At 36.5% G+C, this 16868-nt stretch overlaps 1 protein-coding gene across 1 annotated transcript; it reads left to right on the top strand.

The window, feature by feature from the left end:
- Positions 1 to 930: 930 nt before the first annotated feature.
- On the top strand, positions 931 to 16598 carry LOC149069205 ((Lyso)-N-acylphosphatidylethanolamine lipase-like). Its single transcript, XM_089250626.1, has 8 exons — positions 931 to 1042; positions 2869 to 3074; positions 4372 to 4656; positions 7588 to 7848; positions 8307 to 8421; positions 10037 to 10223; positions 12514 to 12611; positions 16346 to 16598. The coding sequence occupies exons 1-8, from the start codon at positions 1002 to 1004 to the stop codon at positions 16398 to 16400; spliced, it is 1248 nt and encodes a 415-aa protein (XP_089106752.1). The 5' UTR covers positions 931 to 1001; the 3' UTR covers positions 16401 to 16598.
- The last annotated feature ends 270 nt before the right edge of the window (positions 16599 to 16868 follow it).

Raw genomic sequence — 16868 nt, 5'->3', positions numbered from 1 at the left:
ATTTTCCATCGTGTCCAGTCCTTTTGACACTGCAATCTGTCGATCTGGAGCCTAACGTCCATCGGAGCCATTTCGGTTTCACTTCTGGTTACCGCGCAGTGACAACGTGACCTGGAGCCAATAACCTCTTGCGATTTCTACAGACGCAAGGTGTAGTAGAGTAAATAACGGAGTTTGCAAAGTAATACGGAGTGCTTCATACTCAATTACCATACACAACCCAGACAACATACACCATACACAACCCAGACTCCGCGAGTACAGATCTCGACTGATGACAAACGAACCGATTTGGCAGTGCTACATATTTCGGTCGCCAAGTCACCGCCAATGTTGGCGAGATATCGTAATTGAACAATATGAAATATCCTAAGCTGCTGACGAAATTTTGCTGACAAGGGGAGAGGGAGGTCAATGTTTTGTAGACAAGGAGGGGAGGGGGGGGGGTCAAAAATGGCTGAAAATCTGCTTACGTAATACTTGAATGGCCCCGGTCTGTGGATAGGTGACGCTGAAGCCGGGTTTTCCTAGGAATAGGTGTTTTGCGCCGCGTGAACCGAACAGTATAATTTCGCGTCGGCAGCAACTTTGCTACACGTTAACGTGTTACACAATCACGCTACGCGTTCGTGTTTTCCTAGCGGGGCGCATTAGATCGGACGGCTATATTATAATATAAGGCCTTGGCATCAGCTGCTCTGTCGTCTGCATGCTCCGGTTTGAAGGAAAGGGAAAGAAAACACACAAGACCACTTGAGGTTCGGAGGAGTCCCATCAAATTACCAGTAGTATGGTCACGGCATTCAGTGTGTGTTAGCGTCATCTATTGACTTCAAGAAGAACTATCATTTTTCTAGCGATATTCTCACTATTAGGAGAGGTAGTTGGTATTAATAGAGGTTGAGGGATGATGTGCGATTTGTTTATTTACGCAATACCTCGGAAGATTGAAAAACCTCACATGTCCTCTCACTTCATAAGCCAATTGCCCAAGTTATAAAATGCACTTGGAGACGAGACTGCGCCAACCCATTGCATCTAGGTAAGTTGCGTTATTAATTAGGACGAGGGAATATTGTTCAAAGACATATTTATATTAAATTATATCGAGTACGCAGTTAAACTACGCTTAAATAAATTGTGTTATGCAATCAAAAAGCTTTTGATCATCCCAATGGTCCCATGAATTAAGCTCATCACAAAGTAACGCCATCGCGCCTGGTTTAATAATTTCGGGCGTTGATTATGCCTTTAAAAATATACTTATCTATGGAAAACCACATGTTTTCAAGGAACTATTATTTTATTATTCTCTTGATTATCAGTAGTTCACAACGTGTAGGGTGGCAGGGTTCATGGCTACCCCTTGAGTTGGGTTTTCCTAGGAGCAGGTTCTTCTGTGTGCTTGTAATGTGAGTTGCCCGTCGCTGCATGCCATCCACTCACCAATAGGAAAAGCTGCGTGACTCGTTTTGAGTGTTTTGCTACACAGCACAACACTCCGCATGCCAGTGCTTTACGTCCAGTGTGTTTGGTAGACTGCTTCTGGAAAAGTCAAATGCATTGTGCGCTGTGCGTTTCACCTGTCTTTAAGCTGGGGTTTCCTAGGAGCAGGTTTTCTGTTCTGCGTGCAACATGAATCACCAGTGCAAAACGCCGTCCACTCACCAATAAGAAAAGCAAAGCAGTTTGACTGTTTCCCTGCAGAGCACAACAAGCTTAACACCAGCGTTTTACATCGGGGTGATTTATGACTACTAGAGGAGTCAAATGTGTCGTGTGCGCCATGAGTTTCACCCATTTTCTCTTCATTTTTGTTGTTTTCTTTCATTTCCCTTCAAACCAGAGCATGCAAACGCAGAGTAGCAAATGCCAGCAGCCCTGAGCTGATGTGTCTTGCTAGAAAAATACGTGAAAAGTGATTGTGTAACATTTTTCTTCGAAATGATTCAGTTTGGTTCATGGCACAAAAAACCTACTTCTAGGAAAACCTGGGCTTTACTTTTGTTGTGTTTCCTTTCCCTTCCTTTCTGTGTCTCTCTTTGATTGTGCAAAAATATGTGGATGTGCAAACGACAGAACAGATGATGCATCGCTCAAGGAAAACACAAAAATGTTTAGCGTGATAAAGTTGCACATTTCTGCCAAAGGGAAATGGTCCTATTCGGTTCATGTGGTGCTGAGAAATCCCATTGAATGATTCATTCGGAACCAGAAGACCGAAAAACTTGTATTTTTCTTTGTATTGTAGAACCTGCTCTTAGGAGCACAGCAGGTGGATAAGTTTGAGAGCCCCTCCAGGTTAGAAGGAGGTCTTGATCCCTAGGCCTTACAGTAAAAAAAGCTTTGAAGTGGTTTTTTATAAAAGAAAGTATCTGCTATATATATATATATATATATATATATATATATATATATAAACTATTCTGGGGAGCCGCAGATGAACTATGAATTGGACAAGGGAGCCTCGGTTGAAAAAAGTTTGAGGACTAGTGCCTTACACATTCGAATTTGAAATAGAATTTAGTTAATAGTTAATCGTAATTTTAATACCTCTCATAGATCCCAAGGCTGCTATTGCGTGTGAAATAGGGCTTTAATGCATGGTATTTCACTCTATATTTTCTAACGGTCAGCTCAGTGTATAAAATTTTCCAAATTTCCCATGTTATCTCAAACATGTTATTGGTGATTTTTAATCAAAAAGTGCCTTCGGCCTAATAGGTACAAGTGCAAAAATATTCGTTGGTATGAAATGGGGTTTTTGTATAAATATTATTCAATGGAGATGCAATAATGTAAATAAAGTTACCTGGTGCAGTTCAGTTAATCCAATGCTGAGTTCATGTTTATTTTGCTTTCCAACAGAGGCCATGCTGCAGGAATGGCTACCACTCAAAAGTTGAAAAATAACAAGAATGACATAAATGTGATAGCTTTGTTTCTGTCAAGTTTGGTCAGTCTTTTATTAGATATTGTGTCAAGATTGAGCCCAGCTTGTATATCATCGTGGCTGAAATGGTGTCCAACATCGTCGCAGACCTTAGAGGCTTCCGAGAAGGAAGTTCTCTCCAGTAAGTACTGTTTCTAGCGAAATGTTTCTTTTAGAAAAAATTTGAATAATCATTTTAAAAAAGCTGAAAGTATCTAGATGCCATCTGGCAGGGCTGCAACTAGATACTTGGTCAGCCGGGGCAATCACATTTTGGTGGCTCCTTTGTAATGTTGAAGGAGAGGTTAAAGGGTGAAATTAGCATCCCCTCCTTTGGTCCAGGGCCAGAGGCACCAGATCCACCTAGTTGGAGCCCTGTATAAACATATCAGCTAGTTCTTGCATTATCCTAAGTACAGTAAACTCTCGATAATCCAGCCCGTCCAGTAATCTGTCTTTTTTTTCAAGCATAGAAGAAGGAAAACATGTCACTTGCGGTGACAGTATCCACCTTTGGATGGCACTGTCTGTGGAATAGGGAAAAGAGCATGCCCGCTCGATAGTGAGGCTGAACTTGGGTTGTGCCGCTCAAACGAGACAGTCACGCGGTCCACTCGTTCTTGTAGGTTCTGTAAATTTAATTGTATAATAAACGTTTAATATCTTTGAATTGTAGAAGGAAGTGTTTGTCTCCATCCGCCACATTCCCTCAACACACACTGCATAGAAGTTGATATTGTTCAAATATAGGCTTTTTAAACTGCCTTCCACTAATCCAGCACACCCTTGGAAGAAGAAAACTCACTCCATGCAGCTAGTACATGCATGAAAGAGCCAATTCCTTTTGGTGTACTGGCTCTCCATGGATCGCACTCAGATAAGAATGAGGGTTAGCAATGTTGCACTGCTCACCATCCACATCAACCTTGCTGTGTCTCAAAAACTGGTTTTATGCTGCACAACACCGTGGATGTGGACCCGGCTTAAGCATCACCTTCGAGATCATAACTATGTGGGGCGGGGGGGGGGGGGGGGGCAACCGGAGCTCCCAAACTTGAAGAAGGCTCTGAAGTAAATTAATTAGATTCAGAAAGATCAACATGGAAACCTCAGATATTGAGCTGCTTTTTGGCCCATACTAAGGCCCTGATCATCCTGTATTATTTCGTATCATTGCTGGGTCATATCTATCTTAATTTTGTTGTATGAAGATGTCTGGATACCCATTATTATATGGCATGGATGTAATGCTTTAGATGCAAACTAAAAAAATTCTTAAGTAAATTGCAAATCCTTCCTCAGAAGAAACAAAGTAAATCTTCTAAAATAATTAAATTAAAAGCTGTTTTGCAAGGATTTTAATTGTTTATAGACTATTAAGTAATTCTATATTTGCTCTGTCATTCTTATATATTATTTTCACATTTTATATTTTCTAGATCTTCAAAGACCCTATAGTGCTATGTATGTGAATATTGGTCGTTGTTGGGGCTCTGAAGATAACTTCATATGGACCCTGAAAATGCATCCGGATGGGAATTCAGAAAAATTACCAATCGTTTTACTCCATGGATTCGCATCTGGAATAGGAATGTGGATCAGTAATCTGGACAGCCTCTCTTTACACCACCCTTTATATGCTTTGGATCTTCTTGGTTTTGGTCGAAGTTCACGTCCAACTTTCAGCCTAGATGCCAGTGAAGCTGAACAGCAATTTACATATTGTATGTATGATTCCAATGGCCAGAATGTATTTCATCCTTTGTATGATTTGTTCTCCAAAAGTAAAATATCGTGTTTATACAGCAGGTCTTAAGATTATTCCAAATACTATTCATGAATTGATTTAAAAAATGTAGGTGTGTAAAGTTCAGGAGAAAAGAGTTGGAAGAAGGCCTGGGAGACGCAGAAATCGTGAGAGAAAGAAAAAAGAAACGAGACATTCGAAAAAGTGGGTGTAGTGTGAAAGTTTGGGCCAAAGAGACATGATGGTTTCATTGGGGAAGTTGGATAAAATAAATATTTGTTTTCTTTTGGGAGTTAAGAACCCAGTTATTTTGCCCTGAAATCACAGAAGTACAGCAGAAGACCTGTGGTTGACAAGAAGAAGTCGGGGAAAGTTTACTTGTGCTAATATACCTTGCATTGTGCCAAACTAGTCCACAGAATGTTGCAAAGTGTAGTGAGAGCTCTGCAGGCTTAGAAGAACTTGGATGAGTGTTTCCTGAAAAGGATAATATCTGCCCTTTATGTAGGGGAGATGGAGCAGACCTGGCGGGTGGTAGAATCTACAAATAAAGTATAAGATCTTTTATGTTGGTGTAGCCATGGGAGCAATCAGCAGAACATGAAACAAATACACCTCAGACAATGTAAATGCATTAGGGATAATGTATACATGTAGAACACACATTCCTGCATGTACCAATTCATTAGAAATTCAGCAGAGGAAGGTGGTACAAGGTGCATGTAAGGTTAAGTAATATTCGAGTTAAGTCTAGTTCATATTAGCTTGACTAGGCCTAATTATGGTCCTACTGTATTTTTCATTGGGGTTGGAAGGTTGGAACATGTTTCTTAACTTTTTAATGTCCATTGCCCCCTTAAAACCATTTTTTCTTCTCTTGTGCCCCCCCCCCCCCCACATCTTACCTAGCCATATGTGACTCCAAGAATGAATTTTTCCCAAGAGGGCAGGGGAGATGATACATTCAATTCAGCTACCATCGAGTGAAGTGAAATGTACCATTCCCAAGGGTGACTGGGGATTTCTTTACAGCAATATTTCAAAAGCAAACAGTTCTCTAACATTCAGTATGAGTGTTCTCAGGTAAAATACATAGCCAGTAGAGAAGAAATCTCGTATTATAGAATTAAATTCTGTCTGCCTGCATAAAAAACTGTTATAATGAATTTTTATTTGGATACTCTAATTTTTTAAACAAATTTTTGCCCATTCTAAATTAACATTAAATGCAATATAAAACCTATCTATCTATATATATATATATGTATATAAGTTAAACACCTACAGTTCCATTAAAATCTGTCCGAGATAGAGAGATGTCCAAGCTATAGAGGTACAAAAAATATTTTATGGCATCATAAAAATGCTTTAATTAGTAGAATATGACAAAAAAACCTACGCTTACAAGCATTAACCTATTGAATAGGTGTTAGAAAATAATTGTGATAAAATATCTCTATAATTAATAACAATATCTTAAGTAATTATATATGTCTAAATTTAAATGCACTAATTAAATGTCAAATTAATCACTGACTTCTTTCCTATGATCACCTCCGCTAACTTTCTTTTATTCATAATTCCAAAGTTAAAATTTACTTTCACTACCCTGGGCTAAAGTTCTGTAAGATTCCTACTTGTGGGGTTCTATGTATAGCCATCTTAACATCAAAGGTCCTTGAGCAAATTGATGTTCCACGGCACCCCTATATAGCAGCTGGATGTAACATTCCCCCTTTCCCCCATAGACATGAGGCCTGGTGCCATGCCGGAATGGGCCCATGAGTTGAGATAACCCAGGTTATATGGGCAACTTTGCTGGATTCTGAAACTAGTTACATTTTTTTCAGAGCATATTTCACTTGAAAGCTTTCTTTTCACAGCTAGCTTTCTGTGGCCCTTTTCACCACTTGTGGTGCTCCCTTTTTTTATATATGATTTCACCCGTGGCCTCATAAAGTATCGCAGGGGTGGGGGCATATGCCCCCAGGTTAAGAACCATTTTTCTATTGAAATAACTATTTACTACTCAGCAATGTGTGTGTGGAGTGTAACATATTTCTAGAGCATTTATCACCTGTTATTGACAATCTGACGTGCAATTAAAATTTTTATATTATATGTCTATAACATAATTAAATTATATGGTGACTTTCAGAGATGTGTGACTTCAGTGACTTCATAATCAGTGACTTTACTATTCTAAGACTTTCATGGACTTTCAATGACTTACAAGCTCTTTCTGGGTAATTAGGCATGCTCTAAGATATATTCTTCATGATGTTTTTCGCCCACATCTGTGGCAGGCATCTTCTGAGGATAAACCACATAGGTTTCTGTGACAAGCAAGAAAAATGAGAAAAGTGTAGGTTTCAACAAGCGCAGCACTTGTTGCAGAAACCTATGTACATTTAACCTCAGAAGATGCCTGCCACTGATTTTTGCGAAACGTCAGGAAGGAAATGCTCTAGACCAGGAGTTCCCAAACTTTTTCCACCCGTGTCTCTTCTCTTTCCCCTATTCAATGCTTACCTGCAAGCTCCCCAGATCTGTTTAGCAAAGAATATTTACTTTGTCCAAGATAAGTACTCAGAGGTTATCCAATGACCAGGATATGGAGTATTTATTGTGGTCGTGCTTTGATATTGGATTGTAGTCAGTTCCATTCAAAACTGTCCAATATAGGGAGGTGACCAAAGTGACAGTTTATACTGTATAGGGTAAAGGTGCTTATATCCCTCGGAGGACAGAGTCTGGGTCTTGTCTGATATTCAGGTTATACTGTAGTATTAAAAAAAAATTTTACTAATATTTGCATATATTTTGTTTTTTCCCTTGAAAATTATCAGTGATTTTAATTTATGTTATATGGTGCTTATACATATTTTATGTGAAATTTTTCTTTTAGCCATAGAAATGTGGCGCAAGGCACTGAAGCTGGATAAAATGATTCTCCTTGGTCATAACATGGGAGGATTCTTGGCTACGTCTTACGCTATGAAACATCCCGAGCATGTTGGTATGCTTGTACTAGTGGATCCATGGGGATTTCCCGAGCGACCCATCTCTCTCATCCACAAATATGAGTTACCTAACTGGGTTAAGTTCATTAATACTTTCATATCTGGATTCAACCTTCTTGCTGCGCTTCGTGCTGTTGGGCCTGCTGGTGAGAAAGCCTATTATTTTCACAATATTTTTTTTAAATTAAGAATTGACTAATAATTCCAGGATATAGAATTTTTAAAAACTTTCGGCATGTAAAAAAATTTTAGATCATATTTCTTAATGTTGAAGAGTTAGATTATTTATTATACTGCAGTTTTTTCTTTTGCTACCAGCTGGGGGGGGGGGGGGGTGGTACTTCATCACTAAAAACTCTGACAAAAATGCTCACCCTCTTCCATATGATTCCCTCCATATTATTTTAAAATCAAGAAACTGTTGTATTTTAAATTTCTTCAAAATCAGTATTTTATATTGCGTTTAGGATTTTGAGTAGGTTTCTGACAACAAAGAAATTGATTAGAGTGCTATGATGCTGAAGAATTTTTTCTCTTGAACTGATGTTACAATCAATTTAAAATGAAACTAATTGTATTTATATTGCATAAAATTTCTTCCTAGGACCTTATTTAGTAGACAGGTTTCGTCGAGATCTACAGAAAAAATATTCTCACTGCCTTAAGAATAATAAGTCCATAACTCGTTACATATACCACTGCAATGCTCAAGATCCCAGGTTTGTAAAATAATTTGAATTTTAGGCTGTTATTGCACTGCCAATTCTATTTTAAAGGAATTCTTTCACATTTCAAACTATCATACATTTTTTTTGCTATATCTTCTCACTGCTAGGTTTTATCAGCAATGCTGATCCATTGTGATTCTCATCATGAGAATTAGGTTTGAACTCCACTCATGACTGAAGTTGGTTTTCTGGCAGGGTTCCCAGTGACCTGAAAAGTCAGGGGAAATGTAAAATATTTGGCAAAAGTCAAGGAAATATACAAATATCCCATAAAAATCAGGGGAAAATTCTATGAAAGGAAAACAAACTCAAAAAATATTTGGAAGGTTAAGATTTTGAACTATATTTCTTTCTTCAGGAATTTTGGTCAGGGAAAGTCAGAGAAATGATCAAACAAGTTTTGCTGGGAATCCTGTCTGTGGTTCCCAACTTCAAGGCACAAATGTGAGCTATTTAAAAAAGTCTCTCCACAAAGAGAAATTAAGCCTACAAATATTTAAAATTTACACATTATATAGCAGGCAAGATAACCTGCAGAGTTGTTTGCTTCAGAATATGGAAGACCAGTGGCATTACTCAAACACATAATAGGCATTCCATAGAAACAACACACTAGGCACACAACACATGTCTGAAACATTCCAACATGCACCAATGCATGTGCCAGTTTAGTGGTAGTAGCAGTGATACTGATTTGAGATCTCTAATCATCAGGAAAATCCTCAAGGTGCTATAGTAATCAACTTTTGAATAGATGGGAAATCTGCTGACAATAACATTTAGCAGAGTGTTTTGGACCAGAATCCTGCAAAGTTAATAAGATGGCTTGTATTTAAATTAGTGCAGACATTAATTTAGATTATAGCACATGAAAATATTCAATTATATTGTTCCATATAATTTTTCACAAGTCCTTGAAATAAGCAGAGGGTGAAGGATGTCACAAATGTATTTACAGAACAGCAATTTTTACATGTATTTAGAAGCAGAGATATACGCTAACCAGATCAGAGTTCTCTTATTGAGCATAAAGTCCAACTCTCTCTCATGATCACTTCACTATTTATAGGTACGGTCGAAATTTTGAGAAAATGGTCCACAAAATTCTATTTTACAGCTCCCAAGGTGGCGGCGCCACCATACGGAGGGGGAAATCTTCTGGAATGTTCTTCGCCAATCGCACTTCTTTGTGATAAACAGAAACTCGTATAACTGCCATTGCCAACAGGAGATTGTCATATTTTTCTAAAAAAAACAATCAATCTATTATTTATAGGTCATAAAAATATTAAGAATATTATAATTTTTTCCTCTGTTTAATTTTGTGCATTGCATTTTTTAAAAAAGATTAACTCAATTTAGCTATCGCAGAAAAGAAACAATTTTTCTCGTCACAAAAATAATTATCTAATTACAAATATTGTTATTTTCAGTTGTCCAAACTGGTTTTGGGCAACATGGATAAAAAGTCAAAATTCTGAATTTCCTCAATTTGACTCTCATGTACATCAATATTTTCATGAACTGTAGGAAGATATTTTGTGTGTAATTATTGAATATAGTCATGTTGTGTTCCTTATAATGATATCGCCAATAATTTTTACAGTGGGGAAGTTGGTTTCAAAGCAATGGCAGATGAAGCTGGGTGGCCCAAGCATCCTATGATCACCAGAATTAGTCAACTCGATTACACAGTTCCAATCGAATTTATTTACGGATCAAGGTCATGGATGAACCGGCAACCAGCATTGCAAATAAAATATTCCAGACTGAACTCTTACGTAGGCGTACAGGTAAAATAATATTTTCAGTGGTTCCAATCATGTCCGTCATCATTGCGTTCTCTCTCTTATTCTTATTATTTTTTGTTGCAACATAATTTCTTAGCAGTTGAGTTCTAAGAAAAAAAAAACCTGTAGAATTTGATTCCAATGATTTAAATCCTAAGCTCGCAAATAAAAAAAATGATGAAATCTGTTTGATTTGAATGTGTGAGACAAATGTGTGAAACGCTTGATCCTGACTTATTTAAGCTCACTAATTAATATCTCTTTTTGGAAATGAAAACAACATGAATGAGATGGAAACTCAGAGGCTCTTTGCTGTCAAGCTCATAAAACAGCTTCAACAAAATAAATGACTGATTAAAAATAAAAAGAACAAAAACAAAAAAGATATTGTGAATGCTATCAGAATTATAATTGAAACAAATCATCTTCAGAAGACTCCAACTGTGGCATTTCCAAGAGACATTTGGAATTCTCTGGGCTTGCTTTTTTATAAAGATGAAGAATCCCATCAGCTGAATAATGAATGTTTTAATTATGAAGCCTCAGCCTATCAGCTCATTAACTTGCCATTGTGGTGGTCGAGTGGTCAGTGACAGACTTGCATCGCAGGGACCCAGGTTTGAACCTCACCGGCGCCACAGTGGTGGTCAGCTGAAGTTAGTTTTCTGTGATTCCCAACTTCGAGGTGTGTCTACAAACAGTACAAATATTCAATCATTACACTTCACTTCTGAGATATAGATGGCAGAACTGAAAAATCAGACAACACTAGATACACGCTCAGACTAGGTAGTATTGTATGCTGTACTTAGGTACACATACTTAACTTTCGACACAACTCACTAGGCAGTAAATTGCTCATGGCGATAGACCCGAGTTGTGCTCAGTTTGAAGGAAAGAAAGCCTGTTAACTTGACTGCTGTGCAATCATGTTGGGTATTATGATGGACTAGCATTGCGAGGACTTTAGGTTCAAACTCAGCTAATGACATAGTGGTGATCAGCTGAAGTTCGTTTTCTGTAGTTTTTCAATATGCTATGCGAGCCTGTCTCCCATTTGATGAAGTCTCCTTACAGAGATCAGGCTGACCTTCAACACAATATTTACATAAAATGAAAAATTCAATTCCCTTCATCTCTTGTGTTCAAAATATAAAAGAGCGATGGCTGCACCAGCAGAACACAAAAGATGACAACATAAATGATGACACAAAAGATGACACACTCAAACACAGAACACAAATTCTGGTATGTACTGATTCGTTAGAAATTCTCCAGAGCAATGTGTATGAAATGCAGGCATGGTTAAATAGTAGTTTTCCAACTTTGAATACGAACAAGTCTGCAGCATTGCCAGTAGTTTTTTTGTTGTTCTTTTTGGAATTTTTATTAAAAAAGAATTAGAATTATACAATTTGAACAACCAAAAATTTTTTGTCATTGATGTTATAATTTTTTAACTTTATTTTTATTTTTGCAATTAGATGAAGATTTCTGTAATCAAACATCCTAAAACAAAACTAGGTTTAGTTGGAAAACAACTAAGCCTTCCAACTATGAGATTCTTTTAGGTAAAATGATAGCACATTTAGAACACGAGCCTCATCATTGACTGAGCTTTCACAATTGGCTTGTCCTTCTAGAAAAGAATATAATTGTCCAATACAACATGACATACCATAGCCACAGCTCACTTCATGATTGTGGGGACTATGCTTACATAAACACAAAAATTCAGGCATATACCACTTTTATTTTTAATATATAGAGAGATAGATGACAAAACTTCTCTGAGATAGATGAAAAACATGTTTGTTTCATGTTTGAACTCTTTATCTCTGACACTATAAACACATTAGGATAGGCGTTATGTGCACACATGCACTTTCCGACATGTGCCAGATGTGTACAGTGTAGTTGCAATAGTGACAGCTGATATACTTCAGAAGAGCAGATTTCTCCCTCCTTCAATACTCACCATAGATAATTACAATCATTCAATCTTCAATGAACTACTTCCACTATTCTGACATTCTGCATAAATTTACTAGATTTGACATTATTTTGAATAATTCATTCTTAAAAATTTCTTTTGCTGCTGTGTGTGTGTGTGAACATTAATTTCATTATTCATGCTGATTCAACTCATTTTAAATGATTTTTTTTGTACTAATTTATCATGTGAAGCAAGAGACACCTGTGTACTGAATAGGCTCCTGTAAATTCATTCAACTTTACATTTTTTACGGTTGTGCAATTAAAAAAACAATGGCGTCTTGATTTTTACTTCCAGGTTATAGACAGTGCGGGACACCATGTATATGCCGATCAACCAGCACAGTTTAATGCTTTAGTGTTCAAAATCTGTGAGAAACATGAGAACTATAACATGTAACTATTATTGTTGTGAAATTTTATTGGCGTTGTGTTTATGTATAAGTAGTATTTATAAATTAGGACTCTTTTTAACATACATATCAATGACTAACAAGCAGTTTCTGGGCTATTAGGCCATGGTCTAAGATATTTTCTTCCTGAAGTTTCGCCAACATCTGTAGGTAGCAAACATCTACTAAACAGACGTGCAATTTTTCTCACTTGTCACAGAAACTTACGTCTGTTAAACCTCAGAAGATACTGCAGATGTAGGCAAAACATCAGGAAGAAAATATCTTAGACCATAGCCTAATAGCCTAGAAACTGCTTACAAGTCATTGAACGCTGGCCATGAAAGCCTCAGACAGTATACATATCAATGTTGAAATTTTAATTGTGTGTCAGATTGCCAATAACGGGTGATAAACGTTGTAGAAATACGTTACATTCCACTCCACATGCACGTTGTTCAGTTGTAAATTGTTATTGTACAATATGCTATAAAGCAATGGTTCTTAACCTGGAGTGATGTGGCCCCCTGTGATCCTGGGATATTTTACGTGGCCATGGGTGAAAATCAGATTGGGGGCACCACAAGTGGTGAAAGGGGCCACAGAGAGCTATGAAGAGATAATCTTTCAAGTGTAATATCGAGTGAAAAAATGGAAGTTGTTCCACATTATATAGACAGCAGAGCTGTTCATATGATGTGGGCCATCTCAACCCATAGGCCCAATCTGGCATGGATCTAGGGCCTCATGTCCATGGAGGGGGTGGGGGCTTTATAGGAGGAGATTCTCTGTTCTATAATTTTTAGTGTAAGTACATATTATATTCAGCTATATGGATGTACCGTTAAACACGACTTTGCTCAAGTCCATTTGATGTTGAGATAGTCATGCATGGAACCCCCACAAGTAGAAATCTTACAGAACTTTAGCCCAGGGTAGGCACTGACCCAGAGTGATGTGTCGGGATAGGCCATTTTTCGTTCCTTTCAAGATTTGTTGGATTGTTCTGTATTTTACACAGACATATTTTTCCCATATAATTCAGAGAAAGATCATCCCCCCCCCCTCTTAATCTGTGCCTTCTCTAGGGTTCCAGAGATTGATTTTACAGGCATCCCTCGCTTTATGCTGTCTCCCTTTAAGAGATTTTGCTACATAACTTACTTTTTTGCTATGAACTTTGCTATAACTTTTGATATAAAACTATTTCGAAAAGTTGATTTTAGAAATTGCAACCTGGGAAATTCTGCCTAGAGTTTGATGCTAATCCTGAAAAAGGACTTGCAAAACAAAAGATATGATGTATTTAAAATGACAATCTGTTGGATTCAGGATTTAGATGAAGCAAATATGATACAAATGCTTAAATTCAATTCTATAGATCTTTGGAGAATTGGATCTTTTGATGCTGATTGAACAACCAATAAGCCTATTGTTTACATTCGCTTGAATATAACCAATACACTTATTAGTTGTGTTTTTCAAGTTTTATGAAAAAAGAAACTTTGTAAAACTTTTATAGTGTAATCCCAGTCTTGCACTGAAAGAACATTTGCTGCGAAAACATAGGCTCTTTTTTTCCTCCAAAGCATTTTCTGTTTTTTCTGGATCTTTTATTTTATATGAAATGGTCCAAATAATTTCAGAAATAAGAAGTGTAGATACATCTGAAAAAGATTCCGACGTGTACAACAGTTAATCGGACTCTAGTGACAGTAATTCTGATTGATGCATAAATTCAACTCACGACAGGCCTATTTTATGTTAGTGTGCGCATTCATGTCATCAAAAATATTAGTTGGTTGAATCAGTATTTGTTAGCCGAGGCAGTAAAATTTGTGAGCCGAAGTATCACTGTACTTACAATTTTTATCGACACTTGTTACAATTTTACACCTAATTAATAACGTATCAACCATTATTTACTCTCAAGTATTAATGGTTCATAAAACTTACGACTCATTTTTCCTCTCTAGATGTTCCTTGCTGAGTAGTTCAATACATTTTTTGTCTACGTTTAAGTTAGTGAGCTTGTGTAATTCATGCTCACTTCCACATTATTACAGAAAGATTTTCAGTTGCATGTTTTACTCATTCTAGAAATTCACCCAGACATAACCTCTTGCATAGAAAGGCAGCGTTAGAATTGAAAAATACAAATCACTTGTCCCATGGACCAGTGAATACGAGTACCTACTGGTCCGCAGACATCATGAGTGGTCTGCTAAACAAAAAATCTCTCCTGAATAATAATAATAATTTTTATAAATACATTGTTATTTAGAAGAGTAATATATACCACAAAGGGGTGCAAGAAGCCATAAAAAACAATTGAAACTGTAGTCAAACCTTATGAAGCCATCACTATTGATTCTGTGTCTTTATCGATAAACAAGTGTGGAAGTGTGAAGAGAGGCATTCCTTTTTAAATTACATTTTCAGAAAACATTTTGCGAAAGATATTTGCTACTAAGAAACCATAATATACTGAATAGTTTTTTTGCTAAGATTCAAACAAAAAAACAACATTGGTTACGAAATAATTAAAACAAAATGTCTTCACATAAATTCACTTGTTTTTTTATAGCATATTCAGCAAACAATAAGACATTTTCAGGTGTCAAACTGACTGGCACTGACACTTTTTGCTATTGGTCCTGCGATCTACCCCATTTTTTTTCTCGGTGGTCCGATTGTTTAATCACTGGTCTCGGACCAATGGACCACCAATGTTTTCGAATGCTGAGAAAGGGATACACAAAACACAAATGTAATCTGTAAATTTTTAATTTATGTGAAAAATTCTAGTTAATATAATTTTTAAAATTAGTGTGTTGTGCTTAGATTCACACAGATATTCGGTCGAATACCTAAGCACTATTCAGCCGAACCGCATAATCTGCAAAAGGGGTGAATAGGCCGAATACTCGTCCCATCCCTAGTTTTGTTTAGTAGTTTGCACAGGGTGTCTGTATAAAAATTTAATTTTTTTTAATTTTAAAAACTATACACCCTTGCAACATAAATGACATTATATATCTGTAATTACTAACTTTGCACATTTATATTCCGCAAGAATGACTTTAATATCTGTCACCATTTTCTTCTTATCCTATTTTGAAAACTGTCAGTCAATTATGTGGCTGTAGCTTAATTCACTAGATTTATTTAAAAGTTTGATTAATCAATTCGTTCAAAAAAGAATTATTTTGCTGCTGGGATTTGGGTATTTTTTCTGAAGAACCCCTGCCCCCACTATATCTCTCTATCTTACTTATGTTAAATTCAACTTACTTTACATCATTTCATCTTCGCAATTCTGTGGTGTTTGGCAGAACACAATATCTCCAAAAAATAGCTTTTTGATCTAAAAGTAAGTCTTGCTAATTATAACTAATAAGAAGTGAGATAAATACACAAATATGTGCGTACGGCTAAACAACATGATGATGTATGGTATTTTAATTTTTATTTGTGTGTATGCTTTATTTTTTATTTTTAAATAACAGCGAAAATGCTTATATATCTCAAAAATGTGATTTTGGAGATATCATGTTCTGACCAAACACCACAGGATTATTTTGCTGAACCAATTAATCGTGTAAAACGACAGATGCCTGTATTCCACTGAATTTAATGATTTGAATGTGAAAGCTATTTTTGCCTACAAGTTTTCACGCATTATGTGCTGAATAAGCTCAATAAATTCTAACTGTGAGATGATATTTTATTTCGTAGGCGAAAAATGTCTGTAGCACATTGCAATTCAAGACCTCTGATTATTTTTTCGTAGATGTTAATAAAAGATCCTTGTAACATTTAGAGCAGTGGTGGCCAACCTTTTCCTAAAACCTGCCAACATTAGGAATGAAAATCTTCTGCATGCCACTTTCTAACATGTGAATTTTTATTCTTGTGCCATTTTTTTAGAACAGTCACTGAGATTCGGCAGTCATCAGGCAGTGTGTGAGCATATTAATAAAATTTTGTTCCACAGAGACTCGAATATAGTTTCAATGACAACTGACATACAGTATCAAATGTATATTTTTTCATATTATTTTATATTTTTCAGACTTCCAAATATATATATTTTTTAAATCACTTACGAAAAAATTGAATTTGGCACATGTGTTCATCTGGTTCGAGATTTCTCAGTTGAATAACTTTTGTGACTTTATCTTTGTTATCTGTTAATCTTTGTTATGACTATGTCTTTGTATATTGCGAATGTTCACGTATTACATGTTACTGATGCAAT

Source organism: Pholcus phalangioides, unplaced genomic scaffold (assembly GCF_987345545.1).
Source record: "Pholcus phalangioides strain wild (caught in Gottingen) unplaced genomic scaffold, Ppha-v1.0 ptg000024l_1, whole genome shotgun sequence".
In the NCBI taxonomy this organism is placed as follows: Eukaryota; Metazoa; Arthropoda; class Arachnida; order Araneae; family Pholcidae; genus Pholcus; species Pholcus phalangioides.
This window is presented reverse-complemented; position numbering and strand designations above follow the sequence as displayed.